This window comes from Anarhichas minor, unplaced genomic scaffold (genome assembly GCF_050575085.1).
Source record: "Anarhichas minor isolate MPS153535 unplaced genomic scaffold, ASM5057508v1 ptg000022l, whole genome shotgun sequence".
Taxonomy (NCBI): Eukaryota; Metazoa; Chordata; class Actinopteri; order Perciformes; family Anarhichadidae; genus Anarhichas; species Anarhichas minor.
This window is the reverse complement of record NW_027466468.1, coordinates 2,119,662-2,140,845: the sequence shown is the minus strand read 5'-3', so window position 1 is coordinate 2,140,845 and position 21,184 is coordinate 2,119,662. Positions and strand designations below refer to the sequence as shown.

Below are 21,184 nucleotides of genomic sequence, written 5' to 3'. Positions count from 1 at the left end.
TACATTCAATATAAACTAATGTATATATATAAAGACCGTGACCGACCTCACGGATCAACAGTAAATGTGCGTTGCATAATCCGGGGGGAGGAGTGGGAGCGTAAACCGTTACTGTTTTTCAATACCGCATTCTTCTAATGTGCATTGGTTGCTTTTTCTTGTTGAGTAGATACCGAGAAGAGTGAGGCGACAACTTTTTTGTACCATCATCGTTCACAGGAAAGCGCTCATAAAAGTTCCTGCTTTGCTTAAAGAGGGAAGTTAGTTCACACAACGAAAGTGCCGCTGCGTTTCTGCTCTCAGAAGCATTTTGCATCAAGGCCAGGAGATTAAACGTGTGGGTTGGGAACCGGAGAGAGTGTGTTGTCTCGCTCAGCCCCCCCCACCGATGCCAGAGTTCTAGCTTTCATCGGCACTGGGTGAAAGATTTCTCCTGGACGTTCCACTCTCCGTGGCTACAGGTGGGTGGTTCGCATGCGGTAGGTGGCAGCCGCTGTGGATTTCGTGCAGAAGTACAGAGGAGTAGGCTGTGGGCAAATTGCTTCACAATTGCCAATGTTCAATACGCTGAGATGCCGAATCCCACACTCGATAAACTCATTTGTGCAGCTAGATGGTATTTGTTAAGAGTGTTATGGTAATATTTGAAATCGTAGGTGTTTGTGTTTTTCTAATATAGATATTCATAATGTCAGTTTTTAGACTTTGTTCTCAACAACCAATGGAGGGAGATGTGTATCCAGTACGAATACTGTTGTGTATCAGTCTACAAAGGAAAATGATGTAGAACTGAACAATGAAAGAGCAGCTATTTTGATTATTGTAATTGCTTGTCTTTTTTTCCAAGTAGAAATGCCAAACAGTTACCGGTTCCAGGGACTCAAATGTGAGAATGTGATGCGTTTCTTTGTCATATATGATAATACATTCATTATCTTTGAAGATTTGGTCTGTTGGTCAAACAAAACTAGCTAGAATATGTCATGTCAGGCATTTTTCACAATTTTCTGACTTGACAAAATGCAAAAAGTATTCATCAAACGTAACCAGGACATCAACTGGAAATTAAATCATCATTAGTTGCAACCCTACTGGGACGCATCTCTTCACTGTCTGATGCTTATGCGAATACATGTTATGGATGGCTTTCATCCAGGTGTCACACTGGTTTTACTTCTTAAAACACACTTTTAACATCACAATGCAATGCAGGAATTGTTGACATAGAGTCCCATAATTACATACATTATCGAGATTCATTTGTAAAACGTTTAGTAAATGCATTTTTCTGCAGTCATTTTCTCCTCTATCTTTATTTTGAAAGGCTCCATGTTCGGTGCAGTCCTGCTGGTGCTTGGCTGCCTGCTGCAGAGGAATCTAGTGACCACAGAGGGGCATCGTGGGACCAACCGCCACATCTTCTATGCCGTGCAAATGGACGGAGGCACCAGAGTCGCCAGAGCTCTGGCCAAGCAGCACAGACTGGAGTTCATACAACGGGTCAGTGCATGTTTAAAAAACCCTGTTGTTGCCTCCGCATGTGGGCCTGGATTTTTACATTTTATAAATCCAGTTACTGTTTTTTTTTTATTTCTTAAAGAGCTGACAAAGTGCTGACTGCTGTTTCCTATTTGAGGGATATCTGACTTTCATCAAATTACAGCAGCGTTTCTGAATATTTCATATCTGATCAAAGACGCATAGAGTAGGCCGTCCACACACACACACACACACACACACACACATTTGAACAGACACATACATGCACTAAGATGGGCACACAGGTGCACACATACACACACTTCTATCTAGCCAACCTTAGTTTACGCCTGTGAGAAACTCCTATATGTGGAATAGGCTATGGGATGAATGGGTCTTTACCTATTTGCCTGAGTCTTAATCTGTCATGCTGAAATCTTTCCATTTGTCAGAAGACTACATGTGATTTATCCACATCAATACTTTAAAGGTTACTTTGGTTATTGAGTCTGAAAGTGTGTCAGCTCCCTCAAAAAAAAAACCTTCTTGGCTGCAATAAAAAAAAAAAAAGGGCTCAAAGTGCGCCTTGGTTAGGTGGGAAAAAATTGTAAGAGGGAGTTCAAAGAGGCTGTTCAAGGGCATAACATATTTTGGAATGAACTTCTTCTGATTCTCTTTTATGAAAGATTCACAGTCAGAAAGATTTAAAAGGTAAGAGTCCTTATGAATTGACATACATTCCCGGTGTGCTCCGTTACGTTCAGGATTTTGAAAAGAGATTCTTTCATTTAACTTCATCTTTTCAAAGAATCAACACAGATTCTTGGGATAAAATGTACTGTTTGATTAACAAACATTATGTAAGCGATCCATCATGAAACTTTCAGATGGACAAGCACCCACAGACTGTAAGTGCCCGACCTTATACAGCGAGGATGAGATATAGAATGCGTTACAAAGCATATGGACAGTCCCATTTTAAACTAGAAGGGCAATGTGAGAGCACAGACCTCAGCCAGGGCTGTGCACCTATCTCGCAATGTTGAACAAACATTTTGTGTTTCCGCCCTGTGATTCGGATCCGCTCCAAAATTATACAGGTTGTTCCGTGGCCCATGCTACACCCTTCCACCAACTTTCATGAATATTGGGCCGGTGTTTTTTTTTTTTTCAGTAATTCTGTTGACAAACCAACCACCAAACTAACCAGAAGGGCACTGGGAGAGTGCAGACCTCCGCCAAGGCCATCCTGCAATGTTAATGAAAGTCATGAAATGTGATAGGCTCTTCCTTGGCCCATGCTACACCCTTCCAGCAAGTTTCATGAAAATCGGGTCAATAGTTTTTCCATAATCCTGCTGACAAACAATCCAACAAAATAACAAACCGAACCATAACTTCCTCGGGTAATAAGTAAAGCAAAATAGTGGATATCTTGAATTTTTAAGTATTATGTTGTTGATTTTCCTAGTTCTGTTTATAATTGCTTATAGATGGAGCCCTACAGGTGAGAGATCACAGACAACCTCACATTGCATCACACTCACCTCGTCTCCAACAGTCCCCATAACAGGATTCGGTGTCACTTCATTTAAAGCGTATCACGCTTTTGTTCTTTGGTGGCAGATGCACGTTCCTCCATCGATCTTTGCTCACGGCACGCAATTTAAAAAAACAACAACTGTGATTTGAAGTTATTGATAAGTGATACTGGAGGTGTGTGTGTGTGTGTTTTGACACGATTGATAAGAGTTAGAGGGAGTGTCCACCGGCCCGGTGTTCGGCTGTGTGCACCGCTGGCCCTGGGGGACGGGGACGCAAGCTCATTTCAACCTTGGCCCCGCTGCCTCTGCTGCCTCTGCTGCTGCTGCTGCTGCTGCTGATGCCTGGATCATGAATAAAACATCTCTTTGACCTTTATCAGGAGTGTATTGGGCAGTCCACCCTCTCTGTCTTCCTCTCTGCCTGTCTCTCTGTCATTGTCCGTAATGTATGCACACAAACACCTCTGCCTCTCTCTGCATTGTTTTCTGCTCTTTTACACACCAATGATAGTCCCATGATGCAGTGGCCACTTGTAATCACTAATACAATAGCAAAAACATTATTTCATACACATGTATTTATGTACATACGCGGTGCTTTGACACTATGATGTTTTGTTAGGTAGCAGTGTAGATTCTGCAGTAATCCATTGTCAAGGATACACAGTAAGTGTGCTAATAATATTGTGTGTTAATAATATATCCAACCCAGATCCACCATATCCTGAGAAGAGCCTCAAACAACCCCCACGTTCACGATCCCCCCCAGGTCCAATCTGCTGACTGGTTTTCTTCTACCTGTCTGTCGCCAGAGGCTGATGCTAAATGTCACTGACACCAAATCGCCTTTGTTAAGTCGAACCTATTGTAAATATAGTAATATCAAGGAGAAGCCAGCATTTGACAATTTGCTGTGATGTGTGTATGTATATATATATATATATATTAAAAACATTGAAGTGGAATGAAAAGTCTGACAAGCCCCTGCGCCAGCTTGGGAGGATTCCAGTGGTAATGCCGCATGAGCGGAATGGGAATCAAATGTCTCCATGCTGGCAGTCAACATACTGTTGGTCTCTTTGATTTAGTGTTCAGCATCCAGGAAAATGTCATCTCGTCTCGCCATAGCGCAGACTTGACATATCCATTTTGCAACTCTGAAATACAGAGGAAAAACAAAGCGAAATACCCGCGATGATGTCTTCATGCCACACGGACAGATTCACCGTGATGCATTGCAGTTGCTTTTTGAAGGTGTCTCTTTGGTATCAGACGCACTAGAGCCTTTCCTGTCGCTCTTTATGATTTCTGATTGCGTCAGAGATGGAGTTTATCCGTCCATGTTTATCTTTCACTTGTCTTACACCTTGCTCATTTAGAAATGTTTAAAGATGGCTTATAGTTTGTAAACGTTCCTTTTTTTCCCTTCTTTTTAATTGGAGGGAATCGGCTCGTTCCCAGAGATTTGAACATTTGAATTAATGTTCAGAAACAAACACGGCAAACACAGCGCACCCAGGAAGCATGTAATTATTACGGCTGTGTGGCAGTACCGGTGTGGATTCAAAGATTACTGTCATTCAATGGTGAGTCTCATCTCCAGCCAAGGATGTGGTGCTTTAATGCAATCATTATGAGCCAGAGAGAAAGGGATGCTCTGACTAGGCAGGTAATGGCAGCCATTACAGGTGCAGGGTTTCTCACACAATGACAAAGAAAATAAGAACCTGATCGCTATCTAAAATAGATGATTTTCTGTTTCACTTTATGCCGGCACAGAACAACAGCGCAGCGGCTTGATATTACACGCTGATTTAAAAGAGAAGAAGCTTGCAGGCTTACTTACAATACAGCCGACCCAGTTTTAAATTACATCACATGATACTGCATTGTTTACAGGTCTTATTTCTTGCTTACTTAAGAGTTTGCAAATCCAATTAGAGGCAGATTAGGTCTATGCATTGCATTGTTTTTATTTTAGCTGAGCTCACTCCTTCAAGAATTAAGTGTGTGTGTGTGTGTGTGTGTGTGTGTGTGTGTGTGTGTGTGTGTGTGTGTGTGTGTGTGTGTGTGTGTGTGTGTGTGTGTGTGTGTGTGTGTGTGTGTGTGTGTGTGTGTGTGTGTGTGTGTGTGTGTGTGCGCAGGGTTTTTGTCTTGAACTCTGACTTCAGGAAGTCCCTGGTCTCCAACCAATGGTGAAAGGCCTCCCAGATTCCCCATCTCTCTAGTGAGGTGGAATACTGCTGGCAGATTACCATATCATTACCATATCATTAGCATACCATTACTGCGCCACAGCTTGGCTCGCTGTCTGCGGACGTGCTATCAGCTCATCAGGAGATTCAATCCCCAATCCGCTCCATGCCTCACCCCCCCCCCCCCCCCCCCACATCTCACCCCACCCCCTCCCCTCATCTCCCTCTGTACTCACGAGGTGTGTTTTCCATCTGAGTAAAGCAGATGTAATTGAGGTAGAGCACTGGATTTACCGTCTAAATGAAATCCCACAAACGCCTTGTGATCAGCCGTCGCACACATTCAGAGAGCCTTTTTTCTGAAACCTTGTCGCGCCGCACCCAATTCAGAATTTCGAATAACCTCCCTCAGAAATGGCCTCAGTCAGATGCTAAGCTATGTCAAGCCTTACTCCGGCTGGATTACTCCAGGCTGTTATGTTACGGCCATATGTGTGTGTATGTGTTTGTGTGTGTGTGTGTGTGTGTGTGTGTGCGTGTATCTGGCAAAAAAGGCCAATGTGCCCCTTCCTCTCCCTTTTCTGTACCTTGGGGCACCCAGGGGCGCGGAGAGGGACACCAATCCTCTAATGGTTGAAGGAGAGGGCCCATTCCATTAGTCAGGGGGCCCAGAGTTCACTGCTGCTCCTCGGCGCGAGCAGGGCGGAGAGAGCGAAATGGAAGGCAGGTGAGGGCCGGGGGCAACGCAGAGGGCAACGCTGCACCAGCTGCATGCTGGGAAATGCAGCACTTTTATTTATTTATTTTCTCTCTCCCCCATCTCCACTCCTTCCCTCCCTATTTCGATTTCCTCATGCAAGTACACATGCACACACCTTGCGCGTATAGCATACACACACACACACACACACACACACACACACACACTCGCTCGCAGTCTGACTTCCTCTCACCCGCTTTTGTCCCCAATTTTAATTCATTCCAGTAAGCTTTTCTCCATTTTCCTTATCTCTTTCTCTCTCCATCACACACTCATTCACTCACGGCTATCTCCATCTCTTTCATTTTCTCTCTCTTTCTCTCTCTATTTTTCTCTTTCTCTCTCTCTTTTTCTCTCTCTCTCTCTCTCTCATTAAATTATTATTTTTTTTGCTTACTGACCCTCCCCTCGCTCCATCCTTGCTCATGCCTCACTCTCATTTGTAGAAGGAGAGAGGACTTGACTGAGGAGATGTGGAGGAGATGTGGTTTCCCTCCCAGGTGGGAAACTCTGGCGGGAGAAGAAGGAGAAGGGGGTGAGGAGGAGGAGCACAGAAATTACGCTACCACTCCCTCTCTTTCCCTTCCTCTCTCTCCCCGGGCTGAGATGATGTATGGCTGCAAAGGCCACATGTTGGCCGTGTGATGGATTAAAGCACTTTGTAGGAAAATTACTGAGAGCGCCTCAGCACACCCGAGTCTAGCCCTTAATAAAACTCTCTTCAATATTGAAATGGAACGAGAGAGCGAGATAAAGAAGATAAAGGAAGATGGTGGACGAGAGCAGCGAGTGGTGGTAGAAGTACACAAACACGATCACACACAATACTCTTATAGGTGATGTGAAATATTGTAAAATTGCACGTTGTATAGCTTTACTGTGGGATTTTACTACCAGCTTTTCTTTGGAGCGGGTTTATAAATAGAGCTTAGAGGGTGAAAGTAAACCAGATTTTGTGAGGTTGTTGTTTTATTATAAGCTTTGTGAATGGACCTTTATGACATGTTTGTCAGTTTTTCCATTTCTTACCCAAAGTACGAAGCTGAGAAAGTTTTAAAAAACAACACTGAATCCAGTCCAAACCTGTGTAACGTGACAGTGGACTTCAGCTTCAATTTTCACCCGGAAGGAGAATTACATTTCAGGGTTCAATTAATTGTGATTTTGTGAGAGAGACGATTTTATTTCGGTTGCTCAGCTCTTAACTGTTCAAGATGTGTGTATATTCCCCCTATCTTTATGGTCATCAGAACTCTTCAAGTAATCTTGACTCTTTGTCAGACATGCTTTTAGAAGAGGCCACAGTCCTTCAGGTTGTTCTTGATGGTGACGTCAGTGACAGCGTCGAACACTCATGAATGACAGAAATGTGTGTAGCAGGCCTGTAGCAACCTGGACTTGTAATGTAATAACTTAGGTGGGAGTGGAGTGCAGTAAGCCTGTTAATGTAACGAGCGCATTGCCAGAATGTCAATGGATTTATAGAAGTTCCAGAGTATTATAGCATAGGTCTCATTTTCTTTTCAATATGTAGTTGTGTCCAGATATCTTTTTTTCTTCCTAATGTCATTTTTGTCCTGTTTGTTTATTTACTTTGGTAGTCATAGGTTCAATCCTTGTTGTTTTTTGAGGACTTGTACAAGTGCCTAGGTGTGATGGAGTTGAGATAAAGTGGAATTCTTCACTAAATTCTGTTTTTGTCACTTTAATGTGGACTGTAGAACCCCTCACACCCCCTCTCATTGCCTGCATTTCCTGCCAATACTGTAACCAACAAGGCTTAACTGCTCACCCCATTTAGCCCCTAGCATCCCCCTCCATCACCCGGCCCTCCTCCCATCCCTCCTTTCTGCTTCTCCGTATTTGGGGCTGTGGAGGCCATAGCTCCTGTAGGGCTGTTAGTATACACACCGGCTGCTGTTTTCTCCATAGGGTGTGCTGCCTCACGTGGCTCTCTCACACTGCTTCAATGACTCTTGATGTCTGTGTTTGTTTTTGTTTATCCTTCATGCTTTTCCCTTCCATCCCTCCCTCCCTCCATCTCTGCTGCTCTCTCCTCTTTCTGTCTGGCTGTCGGAGGCCGTCAGCAGCAGCGGGGCATGCATCCTGTGGATGCTTGAGCCCTGAGACTACTGACACCGAGTCCAACTCTACTGAACTGATGATCAGATGCTGGACTACATATCAGGCTTTAGGCCTTTACACACCAGGGGTTTAATTCGCACATCAATATGTTTTTTTTTCAAAATGGTGTTATTGTAATGAATACTTTCACACAACACAAGAATATTACGTGGCAAAAAACGAGGTCTCAAGTTGTGTGGAACGGACATATTCAACACGCACACAATAATATACAGCAACAGCGAGGCGCTGTAATCCGAACCAAGACGGCAAACTGTATTCCTCCTTTTAACCTTGACAAAGGCAGCGCAGGCCAGATCCAATCCTTCCGTTCTTACCTTTTACAATAAAAGCCCAAGACGCATTCAACCGTTCACCAGAGGTAGCTAATATTCACACTGAGCTTTTTGATAAAAGGAGACTCTAGGATCCCAGTAGCTGATCCCTACACCTGTCAACAATGTGACCACCAATGTCTCCGTGTCTCCTCGGTGGTGTTTTAGTGTTGGTCCTTGTGTTTCTCAGATTTTACACATTTCCCATTAACGTTGCTGCTTCAATGAATAGCAGGAAGGAGAAATAAATAAATATATAACTAGTATAACAATTAAGTTATGGACGATCAGAAATAAGGAAATAATTTAATATTGGAATTTATAATACATTGTATCAGTAGGTGGGCATGGAAGGTGACAGACAAATAGCTGGTATAATGACAAGTGGGAAAATGTATGTTTATGTGATGGGTGTGTATGCTTGTAGGTGCATAATGCATGTGGAAAATGACATAAAAACCTGAATTAGATTTTTTTTGGAAGCAAAACAACCATTTAACAGAACACCGACCTGTTATTATGACCTTATAAAGTTGTTATTAGGAACTTAATACAGTGGGCGGGATTAGCATTTATCTTGAATGGTGATATTCCAATATTCCCTCTCCTTTTTAGCTCTTTTTTGTTCTCCACCATCTCTGGAGGGAAAACCCCGGCTCTTAAGCTGCTCAAGGCCCCACTGTGTTCACCAGCTAGTTGCTAACGTTGTCTGTCTGGCATTCGGTGCAGCGCAGTTGGCTTTCTCTTTGATATTGTACATTGGAGTATAGTAAGAAGTTCAGAAGTAGTTAGCAATGTAATCAGTTTTCGGCTCTGCTAACTGATCGGCATTTAGCATTTATTCTGGTATCATATGAAGTAAAACATTAATTGTTGTGTCTCAATGAATCAGACTTTTAATGCCGATGTTGGCAGATTGGCCTTCAGCAAAGATGATTTAAAAAGGTAAAAGGAGTTTCAAACAATTCTCATAAATCATCACAACACTTCATATCAAGTCACGATTTTAATGTCTTTTAGCAAACAAAAAGAAGAACTTAACAGAAAATAAAAGGACACAAACATAACAAATATACAAAATGTTAAAAAAAACAGACATTAAGGAACAAAAGATAAAACACTTGGATCACAATACCTGCCGCTCTTATTGAACAGGTGTGACTCACGGTGCCTTAAATCTGCTTCTTCCTTTAAGTGAGTTGTTTTGAAATGTGATGCTTGGGTCTTTCAATCATACGCTGTGCAGTATGATAATCTGATTCGACACTCGAAGAGGGACCAAAGCCATTTCTTATCCTTAGGAATCAATAACAAACTGGTGAAGAAAAATGTGGAATAACTAAACTTATTTTGGAGAAATGACTGACGCAGTGACTACACATAACAAAAATGCTTCCTGACATAATGGGGGAATTGCACGATAAAATCATTTGGCAACCGTTTGCATCAATAGACTCCTGTGATGAGCTTTTACAGTTAAATGAACATCAGACACTTGCCTCAATGACTATTCAATCCAGTTTCGTGACAGATTTATTTTTCCCAAAATCAAGACTCAGGACTGTTGGATTCTTTCATTATCTCTGTTTTGGTGGTCTTGACTACAACTCAAACGTACCGTGTGCCCCAGTTATTTTCTTTTACTGTTGCTCTTCTTGTTCCTGAGGCTGCACATTAACGTAGATGCTAAAACAAAATAAAAAAGCCACTATGGGATAATTAAAATTCTGCTCTTTAATTGATAAATCTATTCTTCTTTGTCTGCGCTCTGACTTCCAACTCGCATAATTGCAAGTGATTTTTGTCAGGGGTCCAACATTCTTAAGTCCAATATTTAGTCCTTATGGGAGCTCTTTTTTATCAGTGGTTCCTCTCAGCAGTAATATCCAGATCTGCAGCTGATCCAAGCTATTGTTTTTGTTTCCTTATCATAATGTACTGTGCAGCATATTGCATGAGACTACCTTTCAGCTGTTTAAAGGAACTTCAGAAAGTCCACGCAGACTTTTTGTGCATACATCTTAGTACCTTATCTGAAGTGAGAGCAGGTCAACATGGTTATCATCCTGTGAATACAGTTTATAGTTCAGTTAATGGCTAGCAGTGTGGCCTTACAGCAAGAATGTCCTGTGTTTTAATACACTGGCTGCTGTGTGCCTGTTCTCCCTATGTCTCTGGCTTTCCACCTACAATCCTAAAACATGCAGGTTAGATTATTTGGAGACTCTAATTGCACATAAATGTGACTGGTACATTATGTTAATGCAATCAGCGTATTGTTTATCTGCATTACCTTTTTCGCATTACAAATACAGACGACCGACATGGTTGTTTCCGATCACATTTGAGCTGAAAAGGCATGCACGTTGGTGGTTAGCTCGTCGCCTTTGCAATCTTTTAAACCGAGGACGGGAGGTGATGTCGGGTGAGAATCGCTGTTTTATACAGCTACTTTCACAGTTCATCTCGCACATGAACTCAAATAAACCTCTGCAAACAGGCTTGATGTGAACAGATTCAATATAAAATTCCTCCCACTGGGAAGCAAACCATGTTAGTCTTCTTTCAGTCACACGGGAATCATAAAAAGCTTAAGCTTTCAATCTGCATAGGGCAAACAAAATACTCTAAATTACAGTTTGGATTTCCTCTTGTGGTGACAGTGGGGTCCATATGTTGCATCCTGGGAGACCTGTTCTTTCTGCTAATGTTTTCTTTTGTTCATTAAGCTTTAAGTTACCACTGCTCTTGTGAGAGTGCGTTTGATTTGATGATCTAGTCTTTTATTTAATCCCCAAAGTTTTCTCCATTCTTGAAACATACTTTTTTCTTAATATACACAAAACTATTTTCCACAAGATTTCTCAATCAAGACGATAGCCAAATGATTGCCTGAACATACACGAGTTGTTAATAATGGTGTATTAATACTTGAAATGACACTTAAACATGACAATCTCCGATTGAATTTACATTTCAGATGGCAGTAAGTTGATATTCATGTATCGTTAACATCTGTCAGTACCCAGGATTTCTGATTTGCTGCAGCAACATAGTCAAGCCCACGTATCATCCTCTGAAAGCTGTGCAGCACTCTCCTTAAAGCAGCAGTGCCGTTATGCTAATCCCCTCTTCACCAGCGCCTTGGACTAAGGTCATTCGTTGGAGAGATTCAGTTAAGCAATCAGGACCCTGAGAAGAGCATTTTCAATGGTCCTGTCTGTCAGCTTATATCTCTGTCTGGAGTCTGAAGGTCTAGTTGAATTGAGGTGTTGTCCTCAGTCCGAGAAAAGGGCGATAGGCCAAGGTGCTGTGTCTCCATGTGCACCATATCAGTGTCACAGATTCAATATCCACATCTTGCTTTAGAAAAAAACTCAGAAGGACTTTCAAGTAGTTTATGTTCCTCAGAACTTGGATCGTTGCATTTCAACCAATAACAAACAAGTAACATGTGGGAGTTTAGTCTGAGACGCTATTTATCCGATTTAAATACACTTTGGAACAAAGTTCCGCAATAGGACGAACACAAACGGATTAGTCTTGGCTTTGGAAAGCCCCACAAGGTTTTTAATTTTAATTTTTTCATGTAATTCCATTACTCATCAATCTGTGTGTGTGTGTGTGTGTGTGTGTGTATATAGTATATATATATACAAATTATGTTGAATTTTCATCAGTTTTTATTCAATCTTTAACAAATGACACACACATATATAATATCACCTGATTTCCCATAACCGGTTGCCACATTCGACATGTCTTATATGACATAATCTGCTGCCATTGTTTTCATGACTTGGGAACCAAATGGAGGTGACACACAGGTCTTACAGTTGGCTCAATGGCAGCACGATAAAGGTAAATGTTCACATAAAGCACAACTTAGTGGTCATGAGTCTGTGCAAAGTTTCATTTTTAGGGCCTTAATATTCTCGGACAGAAACGGAACGCTTCACTGTAGCAAGGTGTTTCCATAAATAACCAATATTTGATGGATGTTGACATCAGTCATGCCCCCTACAGTAGCAGTCTCTAAGATCCATTATCTACACTGTTTATGGATCCGCTATGTAATAGATCTACCTCTGACTGCAGACGGCTCGGACGTCCCAATTCACGTCAAGCTTACTTAGTTCATCGTGCAATGACTCAAGCATAGTGTGTGTGTGTGTGTGTGTGTGTGTGTGTGTGTGTGTGTGTGTTTGAAAACTCTCATGATTAGTGTTCTCAGTGACTGGCTGGCTGACGGGGTTGATTTGTCCGACAGTGCTGTGTGTCAGGCAGGCCCGGCGTCCACACCGGAGAACATGAGTGAAGGAGCGGATAATTGATAGTGACAAGGCGCTCCCAGCCTTAATTGCTGCTGGTGAATTAGATTACCTTTTCAAAGTGCCTTCATTAGCAGAGGGAGAGCCATACCAACGGTCCCCTGATTGGCCTCATATTGTTTTGCTGTGAACCTGCTCTGGCAGGGCACAAGGATGTGTGTGTGTGTGTGTGTGTGTGTGTGTGTGTGTGTGTGTGTGTGTGTGTGTGTGTGTGTGTGTGTGTGTGTGTTTTGGGATGGAAATTGCTCACTAATTTTCATGTACAGCTGTAGTTTGATGGTGTGTACATGTGTGTGTGTGCGTTATGCACATCCAGTGTCAATAATGTCAAGCTGTCAGAGTGACACATTTAGCAGGAAGTGCTTCTCTGTTTCTATGGGCCTCTGACTGTTTTCACAGTTGTAAAGGGTTGGTTCACACAAATTACAAACAACAGATTGTCTCACTGAGCTGTCTAGCCAAATAGTTTGGGTTTTATTTGTTTTGAGATATTTGCCTCTCGACTTACACCTCAGTGCAGTGGGAGTGAATGGGAAATTGCGAGAGAAGGACTGAACAGCGATTCCAAAAAAAAAAAAAAAAAAAAAAAAAGCTGGAACAACTTTCTACAGAGGAAATAGTTCCTCTAGAAACTGTTGAGTGTGAGATCTGGAGACTAAACTGCAGTCAAAGGCAGGAGACGAGATGCTTCCGTGGCACAGCAGGTGGAGCGGAGCGGGTCATCCACGAATCGCAGGGTGGGCGTGTCATTCTGTCCACGTCCTGTGCCTTGCATGGTTGCATGGTTGAATGTGAATGAGTATTGTAAAGAGCTTAAGATGAAAGCGCTATATAATTGCAGTCCATTTACCATCACTTAAATAGCTATTATGTTGGCTAAACAAAAACTCTACAGCCAGCAAGCTGATTTAACTAGAACTGTACATGAGTCTAAGGCTGATGGCTGAAGCTGGCATTTACCTGTGTCTTTAAGAAAAGGACTGGCATGACACGAACATTAGGGAACATTTAGGGATTCACCGATACGTTAGTATAACTATATGCTCTGTTTGTATCTAGATAACACAATGTTGCATTTAAAAATGTCAACAACAAAGTTATTGTTAGAACTGTAATGGTATTAGTAAGTACTCATATTGGTACTCGGTGTTGGCAAGTACTCAAAATGTAAGTACTTCTTTGAAAAAAGTACTATCAGTGCCTCCCTGCCCAAGTTATGTTTTTGCTGTAATTCATCCATTACCTGTCATTAGCTCGTCAGGCTACTTGTAACATATGAGACGGACAAAAGAAATAAAAGGTAGATATTTCCTAATAAATTAGAAAATAGTCATACCTGAGCCGGACTCGTGGGGTTCAGAACTTTAATGTGGCTCTAAGAAGATATCTGTCAAGCTATGGTGCTAAAAATGACACACTAAGCTACAAGTGAAGTCAAGGATATGGCAAGAGCTTCCTACTGGTGCCAACCTTCCCACAGACAGACAGACAGACAGACAGACAGACAGACAGACAGACAGACAGACAGACAGACAGACACCACCCAGCATAGTAACTATCCGCTCACAGGATCAGGACCAAGGAGAGCGCCACAGAGTAACACAGACACTGCTTCTAAAGAGACATAATGCTATTATGTTCAAATGTGTTTATTCCCAATGCTTTTTTCTCTTGTTTTTTCCAGTTAGATCAAAGGTCAAGGAGGTTAGTAGTTACAGCACCCATGGGGCTGGTAGCTTCAGCAAAGGCTTGAACCCTTAGGACTCCAGTTGATGAGTAGTTTCTGTGATCCTGCTGCCAGTAAAAATAAAAACAAAACAACACCCTAAAAGCTAGCAATTTTGTAGTAGAGAGGAGTTATCATTCCATGCAGATGTTGGCATTAGCTTCTTTAAAAAACAATAACAACACTTCCCGCCCAAATCCAAAAGTCCAAAACCTAAAGTCTACCCCCTCTTCATCCTCTGCAGCAACAGTTTCAGCTCCAGCCACCCTTCCTCATCCCATTTCCATATCCGTCTCCAGTCACTGCTCCATCACCAGCCCTCCATCACCCCCCACCCATCCCAAAAACCCAATGGCGTCCCCCGTCCCTGTCACGGGCTTCATCCCTGCCCCATCCAGCCTGCAGCTCCCCTGCTGAGTTAAATGGAGTGTACCGGCGTCAGGGGAGTCAGTGTGTGCTCAGTTCAGCTCAGCTCAGCTGGGCTGCCAGCGTTATAAACTTACTGTGCGATTATTGTCAGAGCGAGACTCCCCCACCCAGGAGGTCCGCGCTGATGGGTACCATGTCACTGGGTACAGCCCGCCACGGAGGGAGGGATGAGAGAGCAAACGAGGGATGGAAACGCGGGTGAGAAAAGGACACTGGCAAGGAAGAGCAGTTCTGTTGGTGGGAGTGATGCGGAGAATGGATCGAGGGAGAAAGGATAGAATAAGATGGAGGAATAAGAACAAGCAGGAGGGCAGAGAATCATCAAAGGAAGGAAAAAGCCAAGCTGAGCAAGGAAAGACTGATGTGAACCTATCTCAGCAGACAAAGACGAGGGAAGACACACAGAGAGGGAAATAAAGAGGGAAAAGCAGAAGAATAATGCACCAAGAGAAGAAAGAGAGGCAGCAGGGAAATCAACAGAGGGGGGGGGGGGGGGAAGAGAGGGAGAGACGGGGAGGGCCAGTGGAAAAGAAAGGCAAAGAGAGAAATTAGAGAGAAAATTTTCAAGCGGGTGATGTGTGCTGTGATTGTTTTCTCTCTCTCCTGCTCTCTCTCTCCCTCTCTCGATCTAAACGGTCGGGATGTGGCCTGTATCTGCCGGCTAGAAGGAACTCAATTTGGGACAATTTACTCTGCAGTCTCAGCCCTGATGCACCTCAGGGACAGAGAATAGAGAGAATGAATGTGAAGGGAGATAGAATCAGCAAGACACACACACACACACACACACACTAACACGCACACACACACAACGTGCGCCTAGCACACAATTGCCGCCGAGTAGATTTCACTTAGTTAGTTCTAACTCTCCCAGGCGGTCAATACGATTTCGGTTTATAAGGCTTGGAAATGAAAAGCCCAGGATAAGGTTAGATAAACTGTGTGCTATTTGATTTCGGCCCACCTCTTGCAGGAAAACCCACACAAGACAGATGGCCGGAGGGGATACGCTGATATCATGTTGTGCGAAGGGTCATGTGGGTGATTAAGGCTGAATGCGTTATGGGTTTCGACCCTCGCACTGAATGTGTATTGGTCTCTCTGTAATGATGAAAACCCTTTTATGATTTTCCATGCATCTGAGTTTATGAGGGCACAATATTTTCCCAAATTCTTGAATGAAAGGTGCTCAACCAAGCAAATCTTGTGTTCTGTAAACCATTCAATGGTTTTACGTCCTGACCACAACACGTGTTTCTATGCCGACAGGTTGGCAGCCTGGAGGACGTGTACACCCTCAGAGACAGCAGGGGGCGCCCTGACAGAGCCACCTTTGAGAGCAGACTTTCTACAGCAGTGGGGGCAAGTATTTCAACTGTTCCATTCAATACACACCGCTAAATAAAATCCCCGGCGCACTTTAGGATCTAGAGACGGCATCCAAGCTGCAGGTTTCCCAAAAGAAGCCGCTCTGAGGTTGTTTTTTTTTTTTTTTTTTCTTGGCCTGACTCTCACTGTCTGTGTAACACAGCGGGAAATGGATTTGTAACTACAGCAAATCAGAGCGTTCAGCTACTTAGACGTGACTGTTTGATACATTTAACACGGCCACGTCAAGGTGAATTCACACTCTGGCATCAGTTCTGATTTTACACAGCATGTATATGCAAATGGAGGTTCATTTGGCTGGCGTTGCTGTTTTAATCAGGGTATAGTGTTGATTAGCGCAAAGGATGAAAAAAAAAACACACAAAAAAACCCCCCAGAGCCATGTGGTGAGTAATGGCTAAAAGTTGTTTACCTTGATCGTGTAGCTTGTGTGCCTGTTCCATCCAATATCACTTTATATACCCCCCCCTGTTCTGCATCACCCTCGGAGCGCACAATGCAGCCTGCTCACGGGCTTTTGTTGCCAGGGAAACCGTCACCCACGGAGACATCCCGTGACAGCACAGGGTGAGGGAGGAGGGATGGGAAGAAGGGTCAGGGATGCAGCTTTGGCCCCGTCTGTTCTCCGGGGTGCACTGGACCTCTGGCCCTTTCCTCAGCACGCTGCTCCTTCAGTCACACACACACACACACACAGACAAAAAACGCACAAAGCAGCAGCACATCGACAGACACGCCTGCATGCACCCGAACACGCCAGCAAGAGGAAGAAATGGACAGCGAATAAAAGAAGAGTGAATATTCCCAACTTTCTGATTCAGAGTTATCATCTGAATCAGTGTGCGTGTGATTAATTGAAGTAATTTATGCACAATCTCCAGTGACTCCATGTATGGTTCATGATTTCATTAAACTGTAACTTTAATTACTTTTCTACCATTGGAACTTTAGGTGAAAATGAATTTGCAAGCCCAAAATGTCCCACATTTCGTAATGAGTCTTAAATTGAATGGATTGCACAAATAATGTTTCGGGATAATGAACAATTGCATACTTAGACATTGCGTCTCCTAACAAGGCGCGGTTGCATCCTTAGAGACCATGCATTGAAGTCAGTGTGTTGGCTATGTTCTCTTATGTGAACCTATCGTTTTTGGCTTGAAACCAATAAGAAACATTTTTATTTGGTAATTTTTTAACTCAAAAACAGTCAATATTATGATGGGTATATGGAAGATATATTTATGCTGGGTTATGTGTTGCCAAACATAATTACTGTGTGTTGGCTACAGTAGCTGGCCCGCTGCCAAAGCCTCAGCTATAATCCACCCACCTCTGACCAGGCCTCTGTCTATACTGAGCTGCGTGCTGCTTTCCACTCTGCATCACTGTACTTTGTGTCGCACGGCAGGTGGGTAACATCACAGAGCTCGCTAATTACTGCAGCGTGCAAAGTTTAGTGAGCCGTAACGTTGCGACGGAGTTGATGTTAGTTTAAACTGCCTACTGAGGTGAAAACAGAACTAGTTAGAGCAACATGGTTACATACCAATCCAGGTACCACGCACGAGGCGTTAAGTGTGCTACTCTTTAAAGGAATTCATTTGTTCCAAATGGAGGTTTGACTTACTTGTGTAGCAAAAGCATAAGAAGATGGTGTTTCCATGTGTTAGATGTAGTGGAATTAAACTGAATGTTGTTTGTTGTCATACGTCTCTGTGAAGTTTTGAATTTAAAATAAGTGCTGTTTGTTTAAACTTTCCCAACTGGCAAAATAATGTTGAATTCATGTCTTTGGACCATCCGGAGAGACGTCCAGGTTGCATCCTCTGAAGCCGTTTTTATTTTACAACCGCAGGAGGAAGGAAGACAAAGTCAAACATTTTCTTTCCTGACTGGAAGTTCTTCTATATTTCTTGAAGCAGATTTGCTGTTAAAATGATTTTGATTGTAACTTTAAAATACAGTACAGTGAACAGCAACCATGTACTGAACCTCTCATCTACTTGTATTACAATAATACAGTAATTAGAGATGGGCATGACTACTTAGATCTCAGGCCATCTCTCATCATCTCATTTGCCAGCAGCGTTAGCGTGCCCCGTTGTGATGCCAACAGGGCAGAAAAAGTTAAAAAAGCTCTTCATGAAAATGGGGATTGGAGATTATTCTCCGGTTAAGCTTTGTGGAAGGAGACGGCTTCCGAGAGCTTCTGTGAATGAAGTACAAGCTAGCAACGAGGTGGACAACAACTACGAGAATGGAGAAGATGAAAAGAATAAGGAAAGGGCGGTGAAATTGAGGGCTGATCTGCAAAGTGCTGAAAAGGCAGCTATTACTACGGACTCTGTGGACAGCACTTTACCACAGAGTCATAACCGTCACTTGCCATTTCATTCAGACAGCTGTCCTACAGACAAGCAGTTCTGAATGAGTCCTTAAACCTTGAGGGCGAGTTTGGTTAGATGCATGAAATAAGACCTGTGGTTAACACATGAAGAGATTTTAAGATATAACGATATAATACAACATGTGTTTTGATAAAGAATAACTTTTTATTATTATGCCCAGAATACAAAACTAGGTGGACAAAAATGATTGTTCAAAAGACACCTCCATCTTGTCCTCACCGTAGACTATAGGCTTCACAGAATGTTTAACCCAGAGACAGCATGAAACACACACATACTTTACAGACTTAATAAATGCAAGTACTGTACAGTACTTACTCTGTCCAAACTGACTGTAGTGTGTATGGCTTTGTAATGACATCTGCTTGCTTATGAAAAATGTATCCAAAAGACAAGGGCATCTGTTTTGTGAGATTGTCCATCATGCTTTGAAAAAAACAATTTCCACTCAAGGTCCACTTACTCGCCTGTTCGCGAGCTTTCGTCTGCATTGCAGATGAAGTTTACTCCTACACATCTTGAAACTTCCACTATCTCCAGTTCCATGACAACCGAGTAAAAGTAAAACATTTCAGTTGAACTCATAAATATGACTGTGTTCCATAACAGAGGAACAAGGAGCACCCTTCATGAATCAGTGCAATCTGCAACAGCTGCAACAGCTGCTGTAGCTCATATCAAACGCTGGCTGAGTCAGAGCGGTCCATAGGAATGAGGCTCTGGGGCTCATATGTGGAGAGCTGGACTATAACAACATTGTTTACAGCAGGAACAGACACAGTTGTGTTTACAGCACTTCAAAGGACATTACATCGTCTTACATTTTGCTACATGCCTAATCCTAACCTAAACCTAGCATTAAACTACCCTTAAACCAAGTCTTCACCCTAAAATGTAATGATTTACGTTATGGGGACTTGCATTTTGTCCCCCAAAAGAAAGGCGAGTTCCCACAATGTGTAAACAGATTTATGTCCCAACAACATGAGTCCTACACACCGACACAGACACACACACACACAAGTGGAGGTCCATGGTGGTTTCTCAGAGGAGGAGGTTTTGCCACCATGTAATCCCGGTCGATTCAGCCCTCCGCCAGCAAAGCAACAATCAGCTATTGTATTAATTGCCCTGCTAATGACACAATTTGCTCTCCACACAAACACGCGAGGGCTCAGAGGCGACACACGGATAAAGCCACAAGGTGCCAAATGCACATTTACAAACAGCTCACATACATTTTGACTTAAACAGACACAAAGCCCGACATGCACTCAAGCATGATCATAAGACATGCATACAGGAATAGATCCACAGGGGCGACCGCCAGACAGGTAACGCATACACACACATGGCTGCAGTATGGCAGGAGATAATAACACCCAAGTCTCTCTGTCTCTCCTCCCGTACCTTGTTTACTTCTGGCTCCACCTCCCCCACATTGACCCTCTTCCTAACTGTCCTAACTATCGTACCTCGTGCGGTTTCGTTCTCAAACACACAGACACGTCTCGGACTGAACTCTACACTGACCTTTTACAAAATGTCTCGGATACGAACCCCCTGCCAGCTCCTGACATACACTCACTGGTCCCTGCTGGTGCGCTACAGACTCAATACACACATGCAGACAACCACTGTCCCGTTTTTTGTTTGTTTTGTGTTCTCTTAGCGTCTGTCGAGCTAGTCTAAGCTGCGTTATTGTTACTCTAGCAGCGACGAGGCTCTTAGCGGTGAGAGGAGTCAGAGACAATGGAACAAAGTTATGTAAGGAGACGCCGTTGTTTCCCGCTGAAGAAGACGTCAAGGTCGGGTCAACAAATCAACGCTACTCCACCTGTACAAAACAAGTAGCACTCATGTCATATTCACAGCTTTCTTTTCCCACAATGCATTGCACTTTATAAAGAAATTACCATCAAGCGACACAACACTTGTCCGTTATATAGCAATATGTGGATGGTTCATAAGATCCCACTTTACTGCCCAGCATAAAGGAAGCTTTTGAGTGTCTATCACATAGGGAATATTGACTGAGTGAACAAGAGACGCAGCCTTAGTCACTCACGTATTATTAAAAAACTTGCATGCATGTACTGAGCCCGTCAGGATAAACCAGGTTGCAAGTTTCGAAAGTCTGTTCTGTTTCTCTGACCTCAGGAGAGTAGGGTTGACTTGCATGTAGCCGTCAGACTGGGGTCTGTATCACCCACGCTATGTCCCCCTAACAGGACAGGTGTTCTTGACTAAAATCTAACTGCAAAGGTCCAGATTGTTACACAGAAACACTGTTTTTTTAAAGACATTTTGACTTGTCATAGTAGGGAAAACACAGGTGTTACTAATAACATTAAAGAGGGCTCAGTTCTATTCAAGTGTCCCAGTGAGCCATGACGGTAAACCAGCACGCACAACACCAGCAGCCTGAAGCTGAAGCAGCCAAATATCAGCTGTTGTTATT

At 43.1% G+C, this 21,184-nt stretch overlaps 1 protein-coding gene across 3 annotated transcripts in view; it reads left to right on the top strand.

Moving 5' to 3' along the window:
- The window catches only part of LOC142955095 (proprotein convertase subtilisin/kexin type 4-like), a 163,822-nt gene that overhangs the window by 3,083 nt on the left and 139,555 nt on the right, over nt 1–21,184 (top strand). The window contains exons 1-4 of one of the 3 annotated variants that reach the window (XM_076096454.1): nt 230–461; nt 851–886; nt 1,325–1,500; nt 16,193–16,285. In XM_076096454.1, the coding sequence (XP_075952569.1) occupies nt 853–886; nt 1,325–1,500; nt 16,193–16,285 (303 nt within the window). In that variant the 5' untranslated portion in view covers nt 230–461; nt 851–852. Of the gene's footprint in view, nt 1–229; nt 462–850; nt 887–1,324; nt 1,501–16,192; nt 16,286–21,184 lie in introns of those variants that run through there. The other 2 variants (XM_076096455.1, XM_076096456.1) reach the window with 2 other exon arrangements.